The following is a 26,442-nucleotide window of genomic DNA, read 5'->3' on the forward strand; positions in this document are numbered from 1 at the left end:
TAGTCAAGCAATTAGTATTACGGGCCTGCAGCGTCCGGCGACACTCTCCACTGCCCGTCATAGTCAGCCGAAGAGATTCTGCGGCTGCCCCCCAACAGCCCAGTCACTATCGCCCTGGCTGGCACGACAATTCGTTGCAATGGCATCACCCAGGAAGAAAGGACAGGATTCAGTCTTCCGGGCCGGCGTGCGACTATGATACGCTTTTCCAGTCGCGAGCACTGCAAGCGCAAAGCAGCACGGGCACGCTGTACGGCGTCGTTCGTCACCTTGGCCTGGAGGCGAATCTGGACACAGTCAGTGAATGGTTCGACTCGCGAACTGTTCTTGTAAAGCAATTTAGTTGTGCGGCTCTGCTTGTCCCGCGGCGGGTCTGTACAATGATCTTCTTTGTGTTCTTGTCAGCTGGCGTCGTACAGCAGGCCGAACACGCAGGTGGTAAACGTACCACGTCATACCATACATAGTTCTCCCTTGGGTCTGCACGAGCCCGGACCGTTCCGAGGGTGTCGGACAGGTCCTTACGGCAGTGGGCGGCAGCGAACAAACATAGGTATCCCTAACCCTAGAACGCGGGAGCCCGGGGACTACCGGAGTGATATCCTATTTCTGTCTCTCCTCCCACCCCGAGGGAGGGGTGGGATCCAGGAAGACGTATCCGCAAACCAAGAAAGTCACGTACTACGGGGGGAGGTCACGCACTGAACACAGAAATCAGTGTTCGAGTCAGTCGAGCTGAGGCGCGATTCTGCCGACTTTCTGCAGTCTATCTTTGTGTTTCCAGAACGGCTCTCTTTTTGGAGTCGTATTCCCCTGTCTACCGGTCTACAAGGGAGCGGCGTCTCTTCTGCATGGTTCAAATCGGTCCCGGTGCTTGCCGATACCACATGTGTGGAGGGACTGCATGCACACGGCGACTTTGCTGAAACACGGACAAGGTGACGCCAGCTTCTTGTAGTTTGTAATCCCGTACGATTAGAAACCAAAGTACGGAGTTGTTGGACTTGCATTCTTTGCCATTGCTGTGCCTCGTAGGGCGAGCGATGCCGAAAGCTCCGCTTCGTGGTGGGACGGCTCCTTTTCCGATCTTCCTGTGTCTGTGTGTCGCGATGATCGTGGCTCGCAGTGTGAGCTGCCTACTATCGACATTCCCTAACTCCGCTGCTCCGGCAAATCGGGGGTTACGCTGGTAATGAACTCTACATGATTACCGCTTGCTGTCGTCTACGTCCGCCCCGGTGATGAACACCGGTGCGTGTCTCGGACGCTTTCCTCTTTTTTCACTTCCCGTGGGCCTTTGTGTCCCAGTGCGGCCTGCATGTTTTCTCAGAAGCGCGCTGTCTCCGACTAAGTAACAGCGCGTGCCTTCTGGGCCGTGATTAGCATTGCAACCCCAGTTCAACACATGGCTGTCCCTCCGAGCAACAATCCGCGTTATGTGACGGGGTTTCCTCCGCCGCCATTCTTTTACCTAGAATACGCCCCGCCATCTCCACAGGGGAAGGCGGCCAGCAACGATACCTCTGGTGTCGCTGCGGTATCGAACTCCGACAAGGAGGCAGCTGTAAGAGACAGCCAAGTAACAGGGGACGACAAGGACGGAAGGAGAGCACTAGCTGGAGAAGGCTTGCGAAGTGCATGGAAATGGGGAGGTAGGCCGCCACCGGTGCCGGTGAAAGACTTCTGGAGCGCCTTTGGAGCTACGTACAGTGAGGCTTACGTTGAAACAACGCTGGATTCGGATACAAAGCTTTATTACGAAACGGAGGAGGAACGACAAGGCAGCACCGGCTGTGACATCAAGGAGTGCGCCCGGGATATCGATCTGAAGGAAGAGTTCAAGAGACTCTATGCGCTCTACGTTCAAGAATCTCTTGGCCTGTTAGACTCATTGGCGAGGGGAGGAGGAGGCGGCGGGGAAACTCAGAAGTGGCGGAAGCTTGTGAAAGTACATAAAAATCTCCTGCACATACTCGTCAAACTACGCACCTTCCAAGCAGAAGATGAAGTAATTGCAAGACTGACGCGTCAACTAGAGAAACGAAGAGAGGCAGCTGATGAGCTGCGGCGAGCCCTATCAGCCGCCCTGGACCTAACAACGTATCACGAGGCGACTGGGGGATAGCGGGCCTATGTTACTTGCTTCGGAAGGGAAAGCAGAAAAACCTGATTTCACTCGGGTGACTTGGCTCGCTCCCAGTTCTCTTGCTCAGTTTTCTGTTGTTTGTCCGTGTGAATAGTAGAAACTCTGGCAAGGCGAAGTGCGTTTCAGGCCCTTGGCGAGAGTGTGCTTCTGACTGGACGTGTGTTCTGAAGCGGCCAATGCAGTTGTACGCTTTCCCGGACGTCCTCAGACCGTGAAAAGAGTCTAAGCATTGTGTCTGCTAGAGACGAGGCATGGTTTCTGTGACTGTCTCCGGTAATGAAGATACGCCGCAGGTACACCACTAGATGATGACGTCGGCCTGCCCGCAAGAGAAAGAGTTGTCTCGTGTTCTTGACGTATCCTTCGTCCGGAACGACACTCCGCCGTGAGCATCCAAGCGTCGCTTGATGTCTATAGCTCCCTTGTGCAATCATTTGCAAACAGCGCGGTTCATTTCCACGCCGCCAAGCTCACTGCCAAGAGCTCCCAAACTGCTTCAGACTCGAGGGCAGCAAAAGCATCACTCGTCCCTCGAGTCCCGTCGGGGCCTCGGAGTTCACTCCCTGCAAGTCCTGGTATACTGGCGACTCCTGTTTCCTACTTTCATGGAAGCAGGGTAGAGCCACTGCTCGACACACGGCGTTACGGCGGTCAAGATTTGAGAAATCACGGAAAACGAGCTCAGCATGGTTGAGGTTGTCAAACGGGCTACGAGAAGGCAAGGGCCATGAAACGCACGTGCCACGAACGCATACGCGCGCCCAGGTAATTGTATATAAAAGTTATGGATCGCATCGCACGAAGAAGAAGATTCCACTGTTGTATAATGTGGTTGACGTGGCCCCAAACTCAAGGGAGAAACAGCGTCCTTGATACTACGGATGAAGCGCATAGACAGTGACGTCTCTCTCCGTTTTACGAAAAGTTCAAGACGTGTGTACAGATCTCCCGCCGACGCCCAGCAGATGGTGCAGTGTTTCATAGATGATCAGGTTTACATCTAGCCCGGGGGCAAAGTGCTGAAGAAAACCAGTAACAGTCGGCACAATGAGGACGACGGAAATCGTACGGGTGTACTTACACTGAACGCCGTAACAAGACCTGTATTTCTCGTTGACTCGCCCCCTGCCCCCCACTTGGGGTGAAGCGGTCGGATCAGCCGTCAGAATCTGGGGTAACTACAGTCGGTTCCCACGGCGAATCCCCTTACAAAATAGTTATGCTCTCTCAGATATCTTCGTGTATCCGCACTGGCGACGTACATATCGACTTGTATTCGCGCAACTACGTAGAGTGGTTGACAACACGGGTACGTACTATTACGTTTGCCGGAGAGAAGCACTTGAATATACACGTACAGGGATTCCGAGTTCGACGGCTGTACCCCGCAACCAACGAAGAACTTGACTAGACCGGAGAAATGAATATCGTACTCGGTCCAGATATATGAATTCATCGGCATGGAGCGTACATACTGGACCAGATTAAAGGCTGTAAGTCAGAATTGTCATGTACTCTCACACCGCTGAGACGAAGTGCTGATGTAAACAGACCACACCGCCAGCCTTGTACAAGGCCACGAATACAGAAGAAAATCTGCGGGTAGAAGCCATGCTGGTGTGAATTACCTCAGGGAACTCTTGAACGTGCAGCAGTCAGGAAAGTCTGCGCTTCCCTGAGGCCTGACTCAGCTATAGAAGCGATGCAGAGCCAGAAGGCCTAAAACTTACTTGGAAGGGCACGACTAGATTGGCCTGGTCTTCCGCAAGAATGGCTAGGTAGAAGATCACATCGGAGATTTGGATACTCTGGCACATCACACGCAGCGACGACGTGCGAGTATCGACACAGTTATACCCGTCTGTATGTTCCATGTCGTGTCTTGGGACTCACGGTCATTCAGGGACAACAGATGGAGCGCACACATACATCTACACAAAAGAATCTAACCAAAATATTCACATTCCCTTCTGCCGGTTTCAAGGACCCTATATAAAACATGCACATATAGACAGACATACATACTGCATACGCATATATACATACATGCCTACACACACGTGCACATACATGCATCCATTCATACTGTACGGATACATTTACCTTTGAACGTAGATGCCTACTGCGTGAAGACCCAGATCCTTTGGATTCATCACCCCCTTCTGAACCCTGACTATCCTACTGCACCTCTTCCTTCACCGAAAAGTGTGAAGAAAAGAATAGGAACTTCAAGTATCTTTCGATAGGGAAGTCGTCACGACTCTCTGTACAGGTCAGCCGCCTCCCCTACCTGAGCGGAGTTCCACAGGAACACGTATATGTATAAGGGGCGTATCTGTACCCACACACTGACAGAGTCAACGAGCCGGAGACACATGATAGACTTGCAGACTGCATAATATTCGGGTACGTCTTTTGTGCATGGAAGTGCTGCAGGCGAATGTCGTACTTGCATGTAGAGTTCGCGGGTTGGTTTTCAAATCACAAGTAAGCAGAAGAACAGGGTCGCTGTCTCTCTCTTCTTTGCGCAACGTGATAGACTTTACCTCGTTAAGAAGAATATCACGGACCTTCGAGGCACGAATGAACTCTCTATGGACAGAGCCCCACCTCGTCTTCCGCTGTAGCTGCACCCCGAAGTTAGCCACAACTTCTAAGGATTCTGCAAAAGAAAGACACGCAAGGACAGCGGTTACTTGGACATACGGCATAGTGAGCATCCGAGATGAGGTTGAATCCGACAAACTAAAGAATGTTATACACTACTCCGACACGAAAAAAGAACCACAGCCGACTGACCGCTGGCCTGTGAATGTCGTCCACACTATGTGGAAAACTACACTGTACAGTCTGTGTCCATAAGCTAAAGCTAGCGGTCTCAGAGATGCAGCAGAAGCAGGAAGTGGCTTGAAAACAGGTAACGAGGCTGATGTCCCTCCATAGAGGGTGATGCTAGGAAACAGCGCATGGTAGGAACTCTGAACATAGAACCATACAGTACGGAACCGCATCTTCAATGTTCATGAAAAGGCTCATGTATGAAAACCTTCACTATGCATCACAGCCAGTGTATTCAAAGAAGATCTCTATGCTATGCATGATAATGCTCCTGGGACGTCATGACAGTCTTTCTCTCTTGTCGAGCACCCTCTCAACATGGTAAGATTCGAAATACAGTATCCTTCACACATCGTCCCTACACACGGCAGTAGCGGGATTGACCCAACTAGCTGAAAATCGGCACAGTCGAGGCTGTCAACTGGGTAGGAGATTTATTGTTGTTGCGACGAATCGGACCAAGGGGAGGGAGCACAGACACGTAGGGGGAAAGCACTGTCACCACCTAGACGCCTTTGGAAAAGCATACAGTACTCCACACGGCCTTCCCTTTCACGAGGTATTAAACGCCTGTTCATGCTCCAACTATGTGTAAGACACGTGAGTATGAATATGAAATACACTCACATGGCTTAAAAAACACACTCAGGTATGACGCTCACTTTCCTGATGAATGAAGACTGCCGCTCAACTCACCTTCGACGATGTAGGGCCCCCCTGAGAAGAGTAAGTAAGAGACAAGACAAGCACATGACAGAGAGATGAACCCAACGACTATTGCACTAGAAGGCAGGGTCCTGGAGAAGTCCTGATGCTGGCCGATGACAAGCAGATTCCCGATAACCGAAAGGAAGAAGGTGCGGAGACACCAAACAACGGAGAAGAAGATACGCTGGAGACAAAGGAGAAGTTCCTGAAGTTACACATGAAGACAGGCCCCGCATAAAAAAAAAAAACAGCTTGTTTTGAAGAAAACAGAAAAATTTGAATGAATCTCCGTAAGAAGAAAAGACCGCATGAAAGTCGAAAGAAACCCACACTCATACGGACGACAAAAACGAAATGCATACCTGCCTAACTCTGCCTTACACCAGGCAACTTAAGCGCTCTTGTTCCTTACAGGAAAGAGAAGATACCTATGAAAAAGCCTGGCTACCGTCGACATCACAGCATGCCTTCTTCTGTCTCTCTCACGTTTTCACTGTGTAGCTCTTAGTGACAATCTCGGCAGCTTGAGAGACCAGCGCTGCTAGAGCCCCAGTATGAAGGCGGGAAGAAGAGGAGGCACTGGAGATATTTCCAGAGACACCCGCACATGAGCAATCCTCCTTGTTTCCTGATGTGTGCGAGAGCATGTACCCATAACTGTTTTACAGAAACTCGCATGCATATGCTTATGCACCTATCCCTAGGCAGACCATGTACAAAGATACAGACATAGAGCAATACAGCGTATCTATTTTAGCGGTCGAGAGCTTCTGCATACAAAATTTACAGTTCTGTGAGAGAGAGCGACCCATGTAAAAGGAAACACGCCAAACTTACCGAAAGATACAGGATGCCGGAGCTGAGGAGAAACACAAAAAGCAAAAGTGAAGAAACCATGACAGTTCCTCCCGAATTTGCGCCTTCCTCTGCTACAGTCCCTTCTACAAAAGAAGGGCGCGTCACAAAAAAAGAAGATTCGCGCGCTGGCGCCTCGTTCGCGGGTGGAAGATTAAGAGAAGATACACGGCCTATATGCGCGGCACTTTCCTGAGAAATAGACGCCTCTGGATGTTTTCCAGTGTGAAGGCCTCTCAGCGCACGTATATTCTTTTCTCTTCTTCTTAAGCAGCAGAAAAGACGCATCCGGACAGCGGAGAGGAAAGCTTTTGAATGAAGCAACCGTACGCCAGTGGATGAAGTCGGTGCCGGAGAGGAAAAGAAGGAGAGACCAGCGGAGAAGGGAAGAGAGGAGAAAGAATGAGAGGTAGATATACGGAAAATACGATGATCTTCCCGCCAGGGGCTCGCATAAAAGAACGCGTGGCTACGAGGATGCAGTCGTCTCGATTGAGCACAAAGACATCCATACAAAGGAGAAGACAAGTGGTACCGGACTGAAGATGAAGCGCCGGAGCCCGGAGAATCTGAAAAGTTACAGGAGGGAGACGGCGGAAGTCCAGTCGGTGAACGCCGTGCAGATGATGTAGCACTTGTGAATCTGAGAGAACCAGCAGCTGGAAAGGGAGGTGGCGAAGAGCCACAGAAAGGAAAAAAAATACTTGGAAAAGGAGTCGAGTATGATGAGGCGCCAGCAGGCGAAGACAGCAGCTGTTGCGAGCAACACGGCAAGGGCCATGGAGCAGAGCGTGCTGTGTCGAAGGTGCAGTGAGAAGAGGGGGACAGAGAAAGAGCGGGGGAAGAAGTCCGCGGCGGAGACAAGGACGGTGGAGAAGAATGCGAAGAAGACGCTGGTGGAGAACAGTAAGAAAAAGAGGTGCAACGTAAGGAAACTTGAGGAGAATTCACAGCCCTGCAAGACGATAGTGAGACGCTGCGAATCGAAGACGCAAACTCAGCTGAACCGGTGCGGAAATGGAGTTCACCGGTGTCTCCCTTTACAGCTTCCCTCTCGTACCGCGGTGTTGAGGACACCACAAGGCATTCAGTTGCCTCTTGATGGGAATTTCTTTGCTCCTCGGATTCTCCATCACACCGGAAAACTCCGCCGTCCCCGCCTCCTCCTTTATGTGTCCAGGCCGTTCCTTCTTCTTGTCTTTGCCGGCTGAGCGACGACGTCTCTTCCACCGAGCTACGTGGAAAGCGACGACGCCGAAGACGACTACATTTCGGACAGTTTGCAGCTTTCAGAATGGCCGCAGTGAGACAAGGAGAGGCATAGAAAAAAGGCTTCTTCCCAGGTGTACATTGTGCAGCTGACCTGGTTACATGTTGTGGGTTAGCCCTCTCGTCAGGCGTGCGGTCACTATTGTGAGTTCGCGCTGCAGGTTTCTCTTCGCCGGCACCGACAGCATTCATTTCTGGAGAGCCAGAGAATAGGATTCTTTCTTCCAAGTAAGGAAGGCTATCTCGGCACGGACACGAGGCTTGTCATCCAAAACAGCTCTGTACTTGACTTCGACACCATCGGCAACCTCAGAATCGATTCGGAACGCCAGCCGCCTACACTGCGGCGTATACGACGGCTGGAGTCGTCAGACTGCTCACTTCAGCTGAGTTGGGGGCGCTTTTTTCGGAGCCAGAAAGCAGCTGAAGAACAGGAAAGATCCCTCCGGACTCTCAGGGAAAAGGGAAGTCAAGAACAGCCTCCGAACCAGTGCGTGTCGTTCATTACAGAGCAAGAGGCCAGGGAACATCTCCGCCGCTGCCGTATTATTTCACGGGTAGGCGTATGCAAGAGATACCTCTGCGTGGAGTCGAGTGTGAAGGCTACGATATCAGACAGCAAGAGCGGTTAAAGTGAAACAAAGGTCTTGAAGCTGGGATTCAGCTTTGTTGATCTGGGAGATCGACACCAGGACTCTGCATGCGAATCCAACGGAAAGCACGGACGTTCACGGGGAGAGAAAAGTAGCTGAAGAATGTAACTGCTTCAAAAAGAGTAACCCCCTCTAAACACTTACATCTGGTGAAACTGCTTGGACAGGCACAGTGAGTTAAGCTCACATTACAAGGAATCCTCTCCGGTGGCGTTACAGCACGGAAAAAGCGCGCCGCGACTGTTGTTCGCGTGCATGGATGGCCGACCATCGCTACAAATGACCTTCTTGAGCCGTCTCATGAGTATTTGACCTCACGCTACACGTCAGCCCTTGGTAAGAGGAGTCCTGGAGAGGACACCGACAGCGAAGGCGAAGAAATCAAGGCTCGAAGTAGCGTTGTCGTTGTGACTATTCATCAAGCGGGGGGAATGGAAGAGCACACTTCCGGCCTAGCTGCATGCGTAGGAGCCCTAACTCAGTGTCATTGCGGAGAAAACCAGTCAGGCGAGAACCTCAAAGAGCAGGAACAACGAAAGGCCTCCGTTGCTCTGGCTCGACTTAACCCGCGTAGACGCATTTGTCTCTGTGACGAGTGTTTCATTCTCACCTACTAGGGGTGCCGAAATTCTGGGAACTCTATGGAAGCCACTCAGGCTGCGGCAAGACTGCGTTTCCCACCCATGGCATAGGCGCGAGCCGCAATCTATTAGGAACGTCCTTGGCCCAAAGTCATCCAAATGTCCCCTTTGTAGCTCTGCCCCGAGATGTATACGGGTCTCGTGCCTTCAGTCCTGTTGTCACCAGTCCCGGGATTCCGCTCAGTGCGGCGTCGGCCCTACTCACAGCCTCGTACTTCTTTCAGTGTCTAGAGCTTCTTTTTCTTGGAAATTCCTTCCGAAACAAACTCTCTTTTTCTAGATCTCTCACCGGCTCTTCCCACGTGGCTTCTCCGTTCTGTAAACTCTGCACACTGCGCATCGGGGAGAACCCTGTAAGCGGTTCGAGTTCGGGGCGAACTATCTTTCTTACCCTACTGGCCCCTCAACCGGTTTTCCGGTGTTTCTCTCGGCGGATTTCGTCTGCAACAGGAGCATACTTCGACGAGTTTCCATGGGACACTTGGGACAAATGTTCCAAGGGTTCCTCCGGTTTACAACACAGTCTCTTCTTTACCCCCTATTTCGCGGTCGCCGGGTAGTATAGTCATTTTTCCTCAATTTTCCCACAGGCGGACGGCTGTCTCGTATTCCGTAGAGCTTTCTTTCTTCCGCATTCCTTTTTGTAGGCCTACGTTGTTATCTGGCTTCTTTGTTGGCACTGCTTATTTGTCCAGTCCGTGGAGAGTGTCTCGCCATTTCTGCCTGCGTTCTTCGCTCCCAATTCGCATCCCTCGACGTTCGCTACTCTTAACTAACAGTATAGTCTGTTGTCTCCCTATTCTTTGCCCAGTCGCATCCATTATATGAGTGCAAGATGAGTGCCGCCCCAGCTAAGCGAGCGGCGAACCCACCCAAATCGACAGCGGGGGTGGTCAGCGGCGGCCCTAGTTACCTACCCCTTGCTTTAGTTGATAAGTGTATAGGCAGTCGGATGTGGATCATCATGAAGGGAGATAAGGAGCTTGCCGGCACTTTAAGAGGTTTCGACGACTTTGTGAATATGGTAAGATTTTAGAGCGACCCCTCGAATATAGCGGCGGTGCTCTCGTTGAGAAGTGTGTAGATGATGATGTTATGCCTGTGTCTTCGTTTCAGAGTGTGTATTTTCATCGGATACGTACAGGTGGACGTTGTTAGTTGATGCTGTATACGCACACACGTACTCGTGGTTGTATTCATTCCCACGTACACGCCTGTGCTTGGCTTCTTGCCAGTCATCGAGAGGGCGAAAGATGTGGGCGACGGCGAGAGGGAGAGAGGAGACATTGAATTTGCTGTGGACTTTGCGGAGGTGTGCGAGTGATTTCTCATGTGAACCTGTGTGATGTATGAAGAGACGTCATACATCTGTATTCAGAGGACGATGCAGAAAATGTCTGTGTGTACGTATGCCCGGAGTGCGGGAGAAGCAGTACGCGTTCGTATACATGTATATCTCTCATGAGTATGCATGTATTAGAGAACGCGTTTTGTCGCATCATTCGACATGGTTCGTATCAGTTGCTTTCTCGTGGGCGCGTGAGGGGGGGTAGGCCAGGTCAAGAGGAATCCTCACCTTTGCTATGTACTGCCACTTTCAAGTTGAGCACTGAGATCGTATCACCTGCTTCCGTGTTCTCCAGTGGGGTACCCGCGCACTCAATGCTTTCGCCTCAAAGTGGCTAGGTCTTCGTCCCGTCCGGTCGGGCTCCACTACGGAGCGCAACCTGGAGTGCCTTTTACGTCATGTGTCAGCGCCTGTCTATGTTTGCGTGTATAAACGCGAGTCGATCTTTGCTCATTCGTGCGCAGGGAGGAAATTCTACGTGGGTTGCCGTACCGTTCTCTTCGATGTGTTGTCAAGTGCAGAAGTGCACAAGACTTATGCTTTTTTTCGTCCACCACTCTGACTTATCTTAGACGTCGAAACTATGTCATTCTTGCTGGTGTATGTGCTGCAGTCGCTGAACTGGTGTTGAGAGCACAGACATGCTCGAAGCGTTTCTTCTCTCGCTGTCCTGCCATGCTTCCGCAGGTTTTGGACGACGTAACTGAGTATACCTTCACGCCAAAAGGCGTGAAGAAGACGCATCTGCAAAGCATTCTGCTGAATGGAAACAACATTACAATGCTAGTCCCTGGAGGTGATCCTGAAGAGATCGAACAAACGCAAGATCAGGGGACTAGTGATAAAACATCGTCGCCGAAGTGATTTCTATGACGTTGTCTTCCGTTCCTTTTGTGGGAGATAGACCCAAACTCCACGCTCAAACTCTAGACGCTATTAGGGTGGACATCGTGGTGTGAGCTATTTGAAGTCAGCCATATCAGGTGAGCTGGCTTGCGGAAGCAGTGTAGGCTTAGAGCCCGAGTTCAAGTACGTCGCATTCTATGTCCGTTGTCCACTGCGGGTCTGTTACCCAGTTCCTTTTCCAAAGCAACACTGACCGCCCATGTGTGCTACCTTCGTATAAGACGCTGGTATGCACAGCGATTCTCTGTTAGTCTCCGTAGCACTCCCGGAGATGTGAAACTTCCACCTCGGCAGAAGAAAATATCACTCTTCCTGACCATCAAGAAGCTGGGTCCGGAAACCGAAGGAGGCAGAAGCTGCTTGAGTGCAGCCTGAACCTGTTAATACCTGAAACTGCATCACGGCAATCTGCGGCTCTCCGCAAGGCAGCTCGCGCAGCTCATCTAGTCTACGACGGATCGGCATACAATGGAAAAAGAAGGCCCGCTGCGCATATGGACTCGGACAAGAGCAAAATAAAACGGGTTGCCACCTCAAAAGGAATTTTTCAATCTGGCACACCAGGGCGGGCCTGGAGATTTCTTTGCCGGGTACGCAACGGACTGGTGCTACAGAGCTAATGGTAGAGGAGGCCCGGCTTAAGACAGTCAGTCTCCGAGACACAAACACGAGCATCACGAGCTATGTACGCCGCAAGCAAAAGTCACACGGGCCAGCGATTGCTTTGCTAGCCTTGCAGCCACAGTCGAGTACGGCCCGCCCACCCAGGCGTATACGTGCCACGCGCAAGGGCGTGGGTAGGGAAACCAGGAGACTGCTCGGAGCCGGTCCACCGCGATAAATCATTGCGACGCACGCGCTCTCGGTGCAAGCGCGTATCTACTCACTCCCGCACTGCGTCTCCTGCAGATAGGACTCGCAGCTGGTGCTGGTTTCTTGATCCAATGATCAGTCTCTGTAGATTACGTTGTAGGTGGGCGGCAGATTGAGCGAGTTATTTTCTTTCGGTTTGCGACCAGGCGCTTGCTGGCTTACTTTTTTTCGTGGCATGCTGGACATGGATCGGATACTAACTCCATCGAGACGCAGGCGAGCCGCGCTTGCCGCAGACAAGATGTTTCTCGGCAGTGGGGTTTCGGAACGCGTGCTTTTCTTTCTGATAATAGCGGCGGTCGTTGCTGCGACGTCGCCGGTTGCTGTTTTGTGTGGCTATCAACGCGGCGCAGAAGGTGGAGCTTCATACTCCCCGCCTCCTGATACACCTCTCTCCCCGGGTTTGGTGTTGACAGAGTGGACTGGGCTGGGATCGGGTTTGTCTCTTTTTCTTGATCGCGCACAATCTATGGCAGATTCGACCTCTCAGCGTCTTCTCTATCGCGCCCAACTTTCACCTGCTGTTCAGATGCTTGTTCAGAAGAACGGACATACAGATTCAGAAGACTCTGACGGTCTTGTTAGCAGACTGGCTGGACTAAGTATGCTGTTGAGTGCTGTTGCTTCGACAAGGGGGACGCCTGCCTTCGGTGGAAATGTGGTGAGAGCTGGTGAAGAGGTGTATAACTGTACCAAGTCTTTTTTAGGCTTGTTGGCAAATGCAGTGTCTACGAGCAGCGTCTCGTTGCTAGGTAGAGCTGTGCGTGAAGTGTTCCCTCTTACAAAAGATATCGTTTCGAGCTTCCTTTTTCTGGTCGACACGGTGGAGCCGCCGGAGAGGGACCTGCTGGAAGGTAGTCTAGTTTTTCTACGTGGCGTTGCGTGTGAGCTGAAAGGTGTAGAAAATCAGCTGGTTGCTGTTGTTGGACCTGCTTCTCCTGGACAGATCAGAATCGTGTTCCCCGCACTACGTGCGACGAGAGCATCGGTTAGAGATGCAAAAACACGGTCAACTGCAACGTCTACGAGGACTGCCCGGAAAGCGAAGTGGGGTTTAGCTGGTGTAGTGGTGGGTGCCCTAATTGCGGCTTTGTTGATTCGCAGATTTGGGCCTTTCAGCTCGGGCGCGGGTGTTACCCAGCCGCCTAGAGGCGGTGACGGTGGAGAACCTAGAGTGCCACAGACGCCACCCCCGCCGTACACACCTCCGTTGTACCCTAATCTACATGCTTCTCATATGGGTTGGGGATCGCCGCAGACACAAGATTTTCCGCTTCCTTTCGGTTATAACCCTGCCATGGGTTTCTCCGTTCAAGCCTCCCGTACCCGGGCCGAACCGAGTGCTCCGCCTCCGCCTCCGGGATACGAGTAAGACGGCAGAGGGCAGTTCGTCAAGAAGCAAGCAGAAACGAGTGTGAGAGAGCACGGTCCGTCTGGTAGTCTGGCTGCCCTATCGTTTTTCTGGTGTCCTCCCCTACAGTTGCTTGAGATGTGGGCACTGTAGAGAATCCACGGCTTGTGGAGTTGTTTTCTTCTGATAAGCGGTCGGTGCTGCGCATTTTCCGTGGCGTGCATCATTTCGCCTTTCTAGAGTGGGCAAAGTCTCGGGCGGGGGCTGGGCCTCCGGGCAATGGTTTTCTCAGTAGGGGTTTGGTATCCCGCTGTTTCAAAAGAAAGATTCGAAAGGGGGGATGGCTGCTTATGGTAGTGCGTTTCCGAGTGCGTGACAGGGCCGTAGGTTGGTGATGCGGGATATGGGAAGTGGACACCCCATCAGTACGGCATGAAAAGTAGAGTTGTGCTTGTCAGCTTTCACTGATAAGCACAACTATACGATCGCGCCGAATTTCCGAAGACTGCGCTTTCCAGCACAAACCATACGTGTGCCTGTGGAGTGAGCCAGAGGCTGCGGTGCCCGGAAGACCATGTACGGCATTCGAGGTACAATTCTCCCGGAGGGAGTTCAGTGGCTGCTAGCCAGACGGAAGCTGGCAAGGTTGTAGATGAAGTCGGTAGCCGATAGTGAACTGGGCGGAGTAGGTGATAATAGTACAGCACGCGAGGTCGAAGTTGGTCGTCAGCTCACGTGTTGCCAGTTGCGTCTGTGAAGTTCCTGCGAAATCTGTTCATCACTCTAGGGGTCTACACGCACGCGTGGTTCGATTTTGACTTTTGTAGCGGCACAGCAACGCAGAATCACTCTCAAGGTTGTTGTTTTGCAATTGCTTCAGGGGGCGTTCAATCGAAGTTCGCTCAGTTTTTACTAGCTTCTAGGCACCATGTACCACTGGTCGGACCACGGGGGGTTCGGCGGAACGAATCAGCGTTCTAAGTCCGTCGGACATCTGTTTCCCATACTGCTGTGGACACGAAGAGACAACGAAAACCAGGATGTCGTAGAGTACCGTTGGCCAGCCGACAGATCTTTGCGAGATAGCTGTGTGCATGTGTGGGGCCGGCGCTTCGGGGACGACATGGTGTATCGACAAGGTCGATTTCCCTTCACTCGACGGTGTCCGTGTTACTCACTCCGGATTCTTTCTTAAGGCGCAGCGGCGCTGACTTCGGGTCATCTCTTCGAACGGAAGCCGCAGTGTTGTCAGGTGTACGCTCACCAGCGATGAGTATATACGGCGACATCGACGCAAGAGTGTCACGAATGAGATGTGGCAGAGTGAGCTGACGGAACTCCGCTTAGTTGACAGGTGCCGATGAACTGGCGCATGCGCCGAGAATTTTTTGACCCCACGAGCTTGCATTCAGTTCTCTCACGTGAGTGGAGTACGTTGCTCTCAGTTTGCAGGCACGCAGCGGCCGATCTGGAGGGAGCGCCTCTGGAGAGTGTAAGTGATTCCTCAGTTGCATGCACACCGGCGGGGTGCGCACACACTACACTCAAGTCGTTTTCGAACCCGTGCAAGAAAACCGGGCGCCTGCGCCGCCTGAACAGCTGTTGCCTCCTGTGCTCCGCCGTTCGCTTCCTACTGGGACATCTCACGCGAATCCTGTTCAGGAGTATTCGCATATCCAGAAATCACGGAGGAATGCCCTCCAGCTTGGCGTGTGTTTTAGGAACGAGCAGAAGAGCATGAAAAATGGGCCAAGAGCGCGGGTATACTGGCCTATGGTAGGGAATCTGCAGTTAGCTTTGCACCGTGAAAGCAGGTTTGAGCCAGTCGCTATCAGACTTATGCCAGGTGATACAAGTATTGCTTCCTTTTTTGGAGACGAGAGGAGTTTCTGTTAATGCGGAGTGTCGTCGGAGTTCAGAACTCGCCTTCGGCAGGCAACGGAGATGACTGCGATCGCAACTCCACGGTGACCTCAGCGCGAGTAGTAAGGTACGTGTTTACTGTTCATTACCCAGACGTTGGCGCAGAGTGGGATGTCTGCTCCCAAGGTAACCCGGTAACCGCAGTGTAACAGCTTGCTGAAAACGTGAGATTTCGTCCTTCTGTTCTCGGTTAAACGTACTAACCGGCATCTTTCTCTCGCCGAGTAACAACACTGCAAGCGGTGAGGCTCAGCAGTGTGCAGTCTGGTGAAGTCTCGGGTTGTAGGTATCACTCAGCCTACGTCTCCGACATTTACTCCGAAAAGGTATGGGCAGTTGGTGGTGTACCGTGCAGTGCTCTCGAGACGCAACGCAGACGACTTGCCCGATCGTATTGGACTTCTGCGCTTCTCGAGGATACATAGGGGGGACACCAAGTCGTTGTGTTTCTATATTCTAGACGGAGCGGCATATTCCTTTTTCTGGGAGCGTCTTGTTCCTTAGACGAGACGAGTTTCCGGTCAGACTGAAGTGTCGCGTCGACAAAAGTCACAATCACTTTTGTCAGCGAATGTCGATCGGGAAAGTCTCGCAGCCGGAGCCAATCAGCCAAGCAGTTTCAGCTCGTACCTTTCTTGGAACTGACCAGGTGCTATCGCGGCCAGTGGAAGGACAACAAGAGACATGGGTTCGGCATTCAGACCTATTCAGATGGGAGCACATACGAGGTACTGACTAGAATCTTTCATGGCCTGCTGGAGTCCGGACGAGTTCCCTCGTGGCCCGGCATTCACTTTTGGGAAGCACGAGAAGTCATCGGTAGTTGTGGAAGAACTCAACTGGTTAGCAACGCGGTTCTGCGCAGCTCTTCTGAAAGTTGACATAACCGAGTGCGGCGCTATTCCATAGAAACGGCCTTGCAATGTGCACACTGACGGAGAGTACCGTGTCATTTCAGGTGATGTCCGATTATCATTCGTTTGTCTGTTGGTGATTGTCCTTCTGGGCGTCTCACACCTGCAGGGCGAGTGGGTTGACGGACGGAGAGATGGTCAGGGAATTTTGTGGGAGAAAGTACAAAATTCAGAGTTGTACGATCCAAGCCGCCAAAAGCGCAGTGCCGAGACGATTCCAAATTACAGTGATTACTGAATCCTCCAAGGCTCCGGCTAGCTGTGTCAGGCGTGCCGAGCACGGACCATAGATACTCACTCCCAAGACACCGCCCGAAAACACGGGCGGCCAAACAGTTTTGCGCATCTTGATGGGGTCTGGAGAGTACTGAGCTTTCTTCTGGAGGCACCGTTTGGCTGCCACGACAAGGTCGCAGGTTGTTTGCCGCCCGAGACGGTGCTGGTTCAAAGGTGCTGCTAGCAGAGTCAGCTTTGTGTGAGGTCATGCTCTGCACGGTGCAGGTATCGCCGGGTCTACAGTGGCCAGTGGCATGCGGATAAGCAGTGGGGTGAGGGGGAGGCATACACCAGTGACGGATGCAGGTGTGTTGAATCAGTAGGCCACACTGGTACGGTGGCATCCCCGTTCAGACGTGTAAAGTCTTTTACTTTACGCATGAGATGTGTGCACAGCGCAGTGAGGGCTGCTTTGTAACGTCTGCTTATATGCAAGCATGAAACCGTAATGTTTACTGCTCCAGCTGAAACAGTAAACGCAGTCGAGAAAGTTCCCGCCAGCAAGGCAGTCGCTCGCATGCGCAGTAATTTTGTGTCCAAAGCGAGCTGCCAGTTGCACTGGGCGCACAGCGGCAGCATGCAGCTGCACCAGGTACTGGTTCCATCACCTGCAGGAGAAGATGTACTGTCACTACAACTGAAGGAAAGAAGCTCCTTAACCCGCTGCTTGGATGTAAAAAAGAGCAGCTTCCGTCCAGGCAGGACTACTTGTTACGTTAAGCGATAGTCAGGACAAACAGAATGCATTTCACTACAGCGTCGGAGGCCAGTAACGGAGTTTTGCTCCTGACACCCAACAGTTTACAAAACCGGCTACGGCGGCCAAACTCAGAGTCTTTCTACTTTGTCTGGAAGAATAGACGACCTACAGGATATGGCCGGGGTCATCTCTCAAGGGTAAATCACGTTACTTCTATCCCGGACACCAGCCGCGAAATCATGCTTGGGACTGACACTTTCCACAGGTACAGAGGCTACTGGAGAGCCGGAAGGCGTCACGGCTGGGGCGAGGAAGTTGACGCCTCCGGGAACATCTACATAGGAAGCTGGCGAGAGAATGAAAAGTGTGGGGAAGGAACCTTGAAGATGTAGGTTTGCTTGCCGGGCTCAAGCGCAGTCGTTTTGTACATCTCTTTCCACCCAAAGCTCCTGCACTCCAAGATGCGTGTGTGCCGGTAGTTACGTGTTTACATCCGGACGGAGCACGTATACATCAGAAACGTGCACGGGAACTGCACGGCAGCGTCATACTGCTCTAGAAAAGAACGCGCCGCTGTTCTAGACCCGATAATTATCACTGAAGAAGTTGACGTGCTGTGTCCAGTAGCGGAATTCAAGTCATCTTCCGTGCGTTGGCTTGCATTCAAAGATTCTTCGGAGTGTATCTTTTCTTTTTCTCAGGCAGAACGGTGATGTGTTTCAAGGGAACTTCCTGAAAAATAAGAAGGTACAGTAGTGTGCGCTGCACGCAGCGGGCCGCCTGATACTCTGCGCCTCTCGACGCATTGAGCTGCTGGGCGGAGTGCAGCCTGGACTTAGCCACTCATCACGGGAGAACTGCTGCGTACGACGCAGCTTAAACCAGAGTCTGCCCGCGTCCTTTGATGCTCCCACCGCTGGCGGCTGTGCTGTCCGTGCCCCGGAAGGAAGGACGAGGAGTCTACACCCATGCATCGAAAAAGGTTCGCAAGGGCGAGTGGGCAGATGACATCATGGTCGCTGGTGAGCTTTCGTTGCTCTTACTATATTCTCAAACTGTGGTTATCAGCCATCCTCACTTTTCGCGGGAACGGAGTCCCGGAAGCGACCTATCCTGGAGAGGCTCTCGAAACCAAAGACTTGCTGACCCGTGCTTGCCTGGTGCGACCTCGTACTATGAGAGATCGCTATGGCGCATAACCCCGGTCACAGCCATGAATTATGCCAAACAACGAGGGACTTTCTATTGCCCTGCCAACGTGAAAACCTACTTTGGCTCTGTGACGGGACACAGATGAAGAACCACACACTCTTGGCTCGCCGGCCGGGATCGTCCCTGGTAACGGAGTTTGAGTACAAAACTAGGCTACCCGCTCCTACCCGTTCACGGCCAGTAGCCTCATCATCGCAGATATGCGGCCTCGGCACTTCTCTCATCCGCGGAACAGCAAACGAACAAAAGTGTCAGACCATATGTGTCTCGTCTGTCGCTCCCTCGTGTGCCTCCATCGTGTCCAAGGAGAACTATGGGGGGCTCCGTCCCCAGAACCCAACCCCCCAACGCGGAGTGGAAGCTCATCTGCTCGGTCTGAGGAAGGCGCCGACTCGGTAGCGGCTGGCGACATGGGCTCCCATTCTCGTTGTGTGATGGAGAACGGAAAACAACACCGGGTTTCCTTGCACACATCAGCGCAAGACGAGTCCCGGTGTGTTGATCAGGATGAGCCCGATGTTCCCTTACCTCCGTTAGAGCTGTTACACCCAAATAGGGTGCTGTTGAGCGCACTTGCCGATGTCAAAGTGTCACGCCGGCTGTACAGGGTCCAGAACACACCGGTACGTCACCTCTCACAGGTCCGTGCTGCGTGTTCACGTTCTTCCACAGGCTTCGCCACCGCACTCCGTTACCTTGGTCAAGTATTCGAGGAACACTCGTATTTCTCTTGTCGTGCCTGACACTGTTTACTCCCTACAATAAACAAATTTGACTGGTAGTTCAGTTTTCTTCTCCAGTTGTACAGGGGACTTGGTTTGTGCCTAGGCCAGTTCACACTGCCGGCCTAGTATCTTCCGCCTCTCAGCAAGAGTTCGAACTTCCTCGGCGCCAAGTTCCAGAGCTGCATCCCGGGCATCACACTTGATCACCAGGAGTCCTGAGTGTGTTTGTTCAGGTTCACTTTCGTGCACGGCTAAACAGTCGGACAGAAGCTGCCCGTGTGATTTTTGGTTGAGAACCACTTCATTGTGTCGATTTTACAGCTAAATCTGCTCTTATCGAGCGCGGAATTAGATGAGTTGAAGGAATCATTCAGCAAGACCACAACGGTGAACGGTACACGTAGTAGCCGATTTCGAGCTTCGCTCTATGTGCTGTTGTCATTCCCCCGGACCGCGAACTTGGGCTAGACACGCAGGCCTATAGGAAGCTTTTTCGTTCGCAAACTGTAATCTGGACTGTACGCTCCACACGCCCACTCTGACTGCGGAAGCTGAGTTGATTCTGCGGCAGCATCCTTCATATCCTGCTCCCTGGGGGAGCCACGCTGGCTACATTGAATTCTCGATTGGTATTTCCTACTATGCAGTGCTAAAGGAAGTTTGTTTACACTGTTGATTTGCAGGTCAGCTTCTTCCTTAGCAAGGCGGGGCTCCGGTATCTGCTGCGCAAATATAAGCTGGACCTGACAGGCAAGAACTCATTCTCCACGAAAAGACCGGAGAATCAAAAGCTGTTTTCGCGCCGCAGTTTAGAGTAACACCGCGGACCAAATGACACTTACGTTTTTCATGCGGCCAGCCGGGGCAGGCGGTGAGTTGTATGGCGGCCAGGCCACGGACAACACGTACTTTGAAGCTTCGAGTGTTCGGCACAACAACCCCATCTGGTGACCAGTTTTGTAGCGCGCCAGCTGGAGTCTTTCAGAACGCCTCCTTTCCGTTCTTTGCTTGACGTAGGGCGTGCCGCGGGCCAAACATGCTGTTGTTATCGTGTAAGAGTGTCTCCCTCGAGAGGACTGAAGCTCGGGGACTTCACAGTCAATGGGGTTTCCGGTGATTGTCCGTCCTTGAGAAGATTCAGTGGTTACAAAACAGAAATCCGGTCCCTACTAGTCGATCAGAATTTGGCGGCGCCCACTGTTCTGAACAAGCAGGATCCACGTTGTTCCCGATCTTCCTGCTGAGCCAACACTGGCAATGGCTTTTCCTTTATTTTCAGCAGCCGCCGTCTTGCACGTGGAGCTTTTCTGGCGTCGCAGGGAAAACGATAGGCATGTTTCCGTGCTGTCCGGTAATGCTCGGGACTGCCATCTAGCAAGGTAATAACGAGTTTTTCTTGTCTTGTCTGACAGAGAGAGGTATCACGGCCCTCTTCGATACATTCAAGACTCGGCGGCCGAGGCTTTCACAATCCCAGAACGTAGAACTGAATGGGTCAGTGAGCGCCGCTTTTCCGCAGGACTCGTCTCCGCCACCAGTAAGCCTCCTTTTTTCCCCGCGGTTGCGTGGACTCTCGTGCAGGATAACGAGGAAGTAGCTGATATGCAACCCTCAGGTGTCAGGCATTCCGAAATCATCACCTGCACTTTGCAGCTCAAAGGTGGTAACCGCTGGTTGTCTTGGACTGTCGATCTAGGCGATCCTGTACTTCGCTTCACAGTTACCGTAGATTCTGTCCACGCAGAGGAGCGGCATGTAAATACGGGTCGCATGCTGCGATATCCGACTCGCCTTTACACAGGATGACGGTAAACCCGTTGCTTGCACGGTACTCAAACTTCCCTTGGCCAAATTTGTTCTGCCATCGCGTTTCAACACCCGCGTTAGCACGTGTTCGCGTCAAGCTAAATCCCAACCATCGTAGCTACGCTTGGGCAGCGTAGCGTCCTTTTTTATGCTCGTAATTTCTCAGGTTCACTCAATCAGCCGTTCTTTGCCGCGGTGTCCAACTGCTGTCATACAGTGTCCCGAGTCGCCAGACAGGTCAAAGCAAGGAGAGGGGGAGAATTGCGATGCCCGTGAGTCAGCTGAAGATGCAGAACAGGAATTCCCACCAGAAGAGGAAGGTCTGACCTTCATGGGCTTTGCCCGTTTGATGGCTCTTGTGTGGCAAGTGAATCAACAAAAAGAAGAACTAGAACAAGCGGCCTTGGAGTTTTGGTAGCAGCGGAACCTTCTCCGTCACCCACAATCCGAGAGGTGACAGATTGTGTCTCCCCTGAACTAGAAGTAAAGGAGGGCTTGTCTCGCGCATTAAAGACAAACTTGCGGGAACTCCCCAGCTTCTCCGGTGCCGACGCGGCACACGCGGACACCAGCTTTGCTCCAGAAAAGAAGAGGGTAACGCCATCGCTCCGGACCGCAGTGCTGTCGCGTCAGGAGATGGGTGTAGCCGTAGAGCCCGTCTCGGGACTACCCAGAAGATTAATGTAAGCTCTTGAGCCGGTTTGAGACGAGAACATAGAAATCAGATCAGTCTTCTGGCGGGTGTTTCTTTCTTGGTATTAGAAAATTGTCGTTTTTTGTAGTCTTCCCCTCGGCTACCCAAGAAAGAGAACTTCACGGGGTCGTCACGTTATTTCGGGAGCCAATAAGCTCACAAGTAGTTACTCACCGGGTGAATGTAACAGCTTCTGCGATCCAAAGCCGGCCGGGGCCAAGTGCAGGAACTGCAGGAGGTAGTGAAAATTCGAGAGGTGAGTGGTTCAGAAGCAGCCGGTTCTCTCGCTTTATGCTTGGTAAGGTGCGACAAACTGAGGGTTAAGTAACTGATTGAAACAAGGCAACAGGTGAGGGCATTCTGTAAACCCAGACATCCAACAACTCGAGAACGCGAGGCGGTCAACCGGGCCGGCCAATCAGGAGGGGCACGGGCGAAGAACGGATTGAGGCGTCAGTGCGCAAGAATCAGAATCTGGATTCTCAAAGTACGCCCAGTCAGCAGAACTATGGACCGGGGCCCCAGCCGACAGAGAGAGCACGTATCCGCTTGGACACGGGTCCTGGGGGCGCCGCATCTGGAGCGGCCAACACAGAACGGCCCGAGGTCTTCACGGAGTAATCTGGGTTGTCTGTTCATGGCACAGATGCGCAGAAGTATGAACATGTTGTATGGCCGAAGCCACCTTCTGCCCGAAAAGAAAACTCTAGATATTGGAGCTAAACGAGAAAAACCCTGAACGCTATCGCAATCGACAAAATGTTTTCGCGCAAGCACCCAGAGAGACACGAGCTAGCGCTAGCACGCGGTCGCGTGGAAAGGAGACACGTGCCGCGGCTAAGAGAACGAGCATCGCAACCGCAGCGCGCCACAGAGTTCATGGGACTTGGGACAAAGTCTCTTGCCCTCGGTTGCGTTGACCGCGCCTGACCGTTGTGTAACTTGGCAGACAGTCCTATCGAGTCCAAGCTTTTGACGATTGAGTTGAGTCATCTCCAGCTTTCCCACTTTTTGCTCTTGTGCGCTTCTTTTTTTTCGATACCCGTGGCCGTGTTCAGTGACGACCGCTTCAAGCCTGGGACAGTGGGCCGCTTCGCTCCGTATACTCCAGAGTCCTGCGTCAGTGTGGAGGCGTGCAGCGCTGTTTCGTTCCCTTTCCCTCCACGAGTCTATGCCGGAGCGAGCTGACAAGCCGATGACAAGAGGAAAAAGCCACAGTTCTTCGTTCACCCCGGAGCGGACGGCCACAACGCTGGAGTAGACCGCAGCTGTTAGAGCCAGATAACTGCCTCCGCGGGGGACGAAACGATAGACACATCGGGTCCCTGGCCCTTACAGACTGCCGCCATCACTCCTGTCTTTCTAGCAAGGAGGGCGGAAGCCGAAACCTGAGGTCTTATAGCACTCTGAGCAGAGCAATAACAGATGGAGAATGACAATCATAAAGTGAGAGAGCTGCGAAGCGAAGAAAGCGCAACCGCAAAAGCTCCCGGGTAGAAGGAGTACACTTAAACATGCTGTTGAGGAGAGAGCCGTCCAGCGGCCAGTTCCGAAGTGGCCGTTTGAATCCCGTACCAGTTGTGCATAAGCGCAGACGGGAGAGAGGCGCGAGCACGTGGCCGGAAGACGCTTCCGTCCGTAGACTATGCATGTTTCGTCGTCCTTCCAGAGCGCATAGCTGCTTAAGTGCTAGACAGGGCTGGCGGGTACGACTTGCACGCCCCAGATGCGCGCGGCGACAGCTTCAGCAATGGGGACAGCAGGAACCTACAATAATCATACCGAGAATTGCTGAACGATACAACAAAAGCAACAATGTAACCCACGAATAACCTGCGACTGAGTACAGTGCACCAGAAAGCCATCTAAAATGCCGAGTCCAGTGCAGCGCAGGCGAGCTTAGCAGATTACCAAGCAGCAGCACTGATCCACCGAATACAGAAGAGCTAACCGAAAGTGACGAAGCAGACGACGAACTCTCACTTCTGAGACGGAGCAAGTAGTAAGGTGTACACTGCGTTCAGCAGACAGTCACAGGGGCCTCAGCACCACTTTCCGACGTTGCGAGTATTAGCCCAATGCAGAGAACCACGCAGTCATTATTGACGCAGTTGGAGTCCTACTGGGAAATGGTCCAGTACTCCAACCCGCCGCACACACAATGCATTGCGTGACGTGGGCAAGAAGCTCCGAGAGCTAACGAAGGCGAACAACTGCAACGACATGGCCTACTGTTTCTTTTCGTACAAGCGAAAACGTATTGCAACGAGGCGACGCACTAAAGCCGAAGTGAATGAATAGAGCGGCTGCAGCCTGGCAGTCTGCTTTGCACTGCTCGGTTCCATTGCCGGCCCGCTCCACCCGGCCAGCCACCCGTGAGGCTCAACCGTTCCCACTGTTGTTCGCGAGGCGAGGGGTATTGGTGCGCTGGTTTTTTTATGGCTGCGTTTGTACGGCGTTGACTGCTATACTGGCCTTGGCGGCATTGGAGGGAAAGCAGTTTCTTAGTGCGTCGGCCGGGACCACTTCTGCGCGCGGGGATGCACGCCACGCTTCTTGTACCTTCCGTTATATGAGAGCGTGCAAAACCCTGGTGACGCAACGCAGACAGATAATTGCGTTCCAAGTTCCGTGTCTTCTCTTGGGTGGGAAGCCGCGGCGACCGTTTTCAAAATGGAGTCGGCAACAGTCCGATGACTTCACTGTCAGTAGGCCTTTACGTACAGAAATGTTACCTCTGCTCGATACATTTGTGACCGCCGCAGAACTGCCCGGCAACACTAAGTACAGACCAGGTGTGTTAAACGTGAAGCGGACCAGCAGATAGGACCAGTTTTCCGCACTGGGCGATGGGGGAGGAGGGTGCTGTTGACATCTGCATTTGTCACAAGTGACTGCAGATGCAGATAAAGGGGAAGAGCGTACAAGCACAGATGTTTTGGGGGGGTCACGAAGAGAGGCCAGTGGGGTGCGCCTCGCTGACAGATTAGGTGCCACAGTGTCGCCACCCTCGCTCACGCTCCGCACAGTAGCTTCCTGGCGACCAGGCTGCCAGTGGAAACGAGAGGAGAGCGAGCGAACGAAGTTGGTGGCCACTCTCTTTTCGTGGTCTTCGGAGTTCTGAAGGGGAACATGCTGTGCGCGCGTCGGATGCACAGACTGCACATGCGGTATCAGGTTATTGTCCTCGCCTGACCGTCACCAAGTCAGGCACTCGCTGTTTCTCGGAAGCGTGAATGTCGGGCCCTCCTGGTGAGCTGATAACAATAAGTGCTCTGTAGGGGTGGCAACTCGAAATTATAGAAGGTACGACAGGTAGAGGAAGCATGCGGCCACGGCCGAAGAACTGTGATTCCCATGTGACCGTTGCGTTCGTCACCTAGTGCTCCGGGGAGATGTTTGACAACACCGCGACTGTCACTTGGTTTAGCTGACACTCGGCCAAGCAAGGACAATGTCGGCCGGGGTCTAGTCCGAGGGGTACCACTGGTGGGAGTCTGGCTGGCGTAAGCACGTTAGCAAGTCCGGAACTCACCCGACTACGCCGAGTACTGTTTCCTGACCGTCAGCAGTAATGCTGTCCCTTCAGCCTGCCGCGCGCTCCACTGGGGGACCAACGGGCTATTCCGACTCGTTTCACAAACGTTTCGGGCTGGAAAAAACCTCGCGACCGTGTGCTGGTTCCGGCGGAGATGAAACTACTCACTCGGACTCACCATTGGCTTTCCTTTCAGCGAGCTCACTCGACAACAGCGGCGAAGAATATCGTTTCTGCTCCCCAGACAACACTACTTAGGACCTCGGACTACCTAAGCCCTCCCCTGGCGTTTCTTGTAATCGGCCGGACGTCTTGTTCCGGGCATAAGAGCGCTGGTCAGCCTCCCAGTAGCAGCCTCCGAGAACACAAGAGAGACAGTCACGTGAGCAGGTGACAAAAAACAGAGACTCACCAGCGTGCCTATGAACAGAACAAGACGTCCGGCTGATTACAAGAAGAGCGAAATCGGAGTACCACCACGCTGTCACCCCGTAAAAAGTTTCAGTCCGAGAAAACAGCTCTCAGAAAAGAGTTCCAAGTGGCCTGGTAGGCATTTAACAGCGCCACTGGCACTTTCGTCCAGACCAGATGCCCACAGGGCTGTGTGGAAGCTTCCACTCAGGCCCTGTCGATATTGCTAGTGCATCAGGCCACCATCAAAAGGGGGGCGGGAGTTTGAGGAAAAAAAAACAAAAAAAAAACATGTCCGCCCTGGGCGCTGCGGATGTTCGTTGGTCTCCAGCGGACACTGACAAAGGCACAGGACCACTCGGGAAGGAGTTCCACGTTAACCCCGCCGTCTGGGCTGGCGAACACGAGTTCTCTCAAAAACGCACACCAATCCGAAATGGAAGCAGCTGCATTTCGCCGGGGGCTTTGCCTTTGAGTCTCCACCACGGACCGTTGAAGGTTCAGTTTGGGACGATCTGAGACGTTTTCATTAGTTTTTAGTGGGAATCGGTTATTCAGGTGAACAGGGAGTCGTCAGGTTCGTGACAGGTGGACCTTCCTTTTTTACTGTTGACACGCTGTGAGAACAGCTCTCTCACGTGCGCTTCTGCGCTTC

The 26,442-nt window shown here is 52.7% G+C and overlaps 6 protein-coding genes across 6 annotated transcripts; 4 read left to right on the forward strand and 2 right to left on the reverse strand.

Moving 5' to 3' along the window:
- The first annotated feature begins 963 nt into the window (after positions 1 to 963).
- CSUI_000437 (mediator complex subunit med7) lies at positions 964 to 2,353 on the forward strand. Its single transcript, XM_068060671.1, has one exon. It carries the CDS (start codon positions 1,406 to 1,408, stop codon positions 2,123 to 2,125), a length of 720 nt encoding a protein of 239 aa, XP_067927342.1. The 5' UTR covers positions 964 to 1,405; the 3' UTR covers positions 2,126 to 2,353.
- A 475-nt stretch (positions 2,354 to 2,828) lies between these two features.
- Positions 2,829 to 9,080, reverse strand: CSUI_000438 (phosphatidylinositol n-acetylglucosaminyltransferase subunit). The gene is made up of 5 exons (XM_068060672.1): positions 6,530 to 9,080; positions 5,681 to 5,897; positions 4,693 to 4,808; positions 3,877 to 3,954; positions 2,829 to 3,165 (listed from the first exon to the last, which is right to left on the reverse strand). The coding sequence occupies exons 1-5, from the start codon at positions 8,006 to 8,008 to the stop codon at positions 3,073 to 3,075; spliced, it is 1,983 nt and encodes a 660-aa protein (XP_067927343.1). The 5' UTR covers positions 8,009 to 9,080; the 3' UTR covers positions 2,829 to 3,072.
- On the forward strand, positions 8,688 to 11,954 carry CSUI_000439 (uncharacterized protein; the record flags this gene model as incomplete). Its single annotated transcript, XM_068060673.1, has 2 exons — positions 8,688 to 10,134; positions 11,146 to 11,954. A coding segment is annotated over one exon (399 nt), but the record flags the coding sequence as incomplete, so codon positions are not given.
- Positions 11,955 to 15,246: 3,292 nt separating this feature from the next.
- CSUI_000440 (uncharacterized protein) lies at positions 15,247 to 17,137 on the forward strand. The gene is made up of 2 exons (XM_068060674.1): positions 15,247 to 15,578; positions 16,535 to 17,137. The coding sequence occupies exons 1-2, from the start codon at positions 15,484 to 15,486 to the stop codon at positions 16,713 to 16,715; spliced, it is 276 nt and encodes a 91-aa protein (XP_067927345.1). The 5' UTR covers positions 15,247 to 15,483; the 3' UTR covers positions 16,716 to 17,137.
- A 1,910-nt stretch (positions 17,138 to 19,047) lies between these two features.
- CSUI_000441 (uncharacterized protein) lies at positions 19,048 to 21,562 on the forward strand (the record flags this gene model as incomplete). The annotated part of the gene is made up of 2 exons (XM_068060675.1): positions 19,048 to 19,236; positions 21,362 to 21,562. 2 exons carry the CDS (start codon positions 19,048 to 19,050, stop codon positions 21,560 to 21,562), a joined length of 390 nt encoding a protein of 129 aa, XP_067927346.1.
- Positions 21,563 to 22,518: 956 nt separating this feature from the next.
- On the reverse strand, positions 22,519 to 25,298 carry CSUI_000442 (uncharacterized protein). Its single transcript, XM_068060676.1, has one exon. The coding sequence runs from the start codon at positions 23,487 to 23,489 to the stop codon at positions 23,235 to 23,237; it is 255 nt and encodes an 84-aa protein (XP_067927347.1). The 5' UTR covers positions 23,490 to 25,298; the 3' UTR covers positions 22,519 to 23,234.
- Positions 25,299 to 26,442: the final 1,144 nt, after the last annotated feature.

Source organism: Cystoisospora suis, assembly GCF_002600585.1.
Source record: "Cystoisospora suis strain Wien I chromosome Unknown contig_183, whole genome shotgun sequence".
NCBI lineage: Eukaryota > Apicomplexa > Conoidasida > Eucoccidiorida > Sarcocystidae > Cystoisospora > Cystoisospora suis.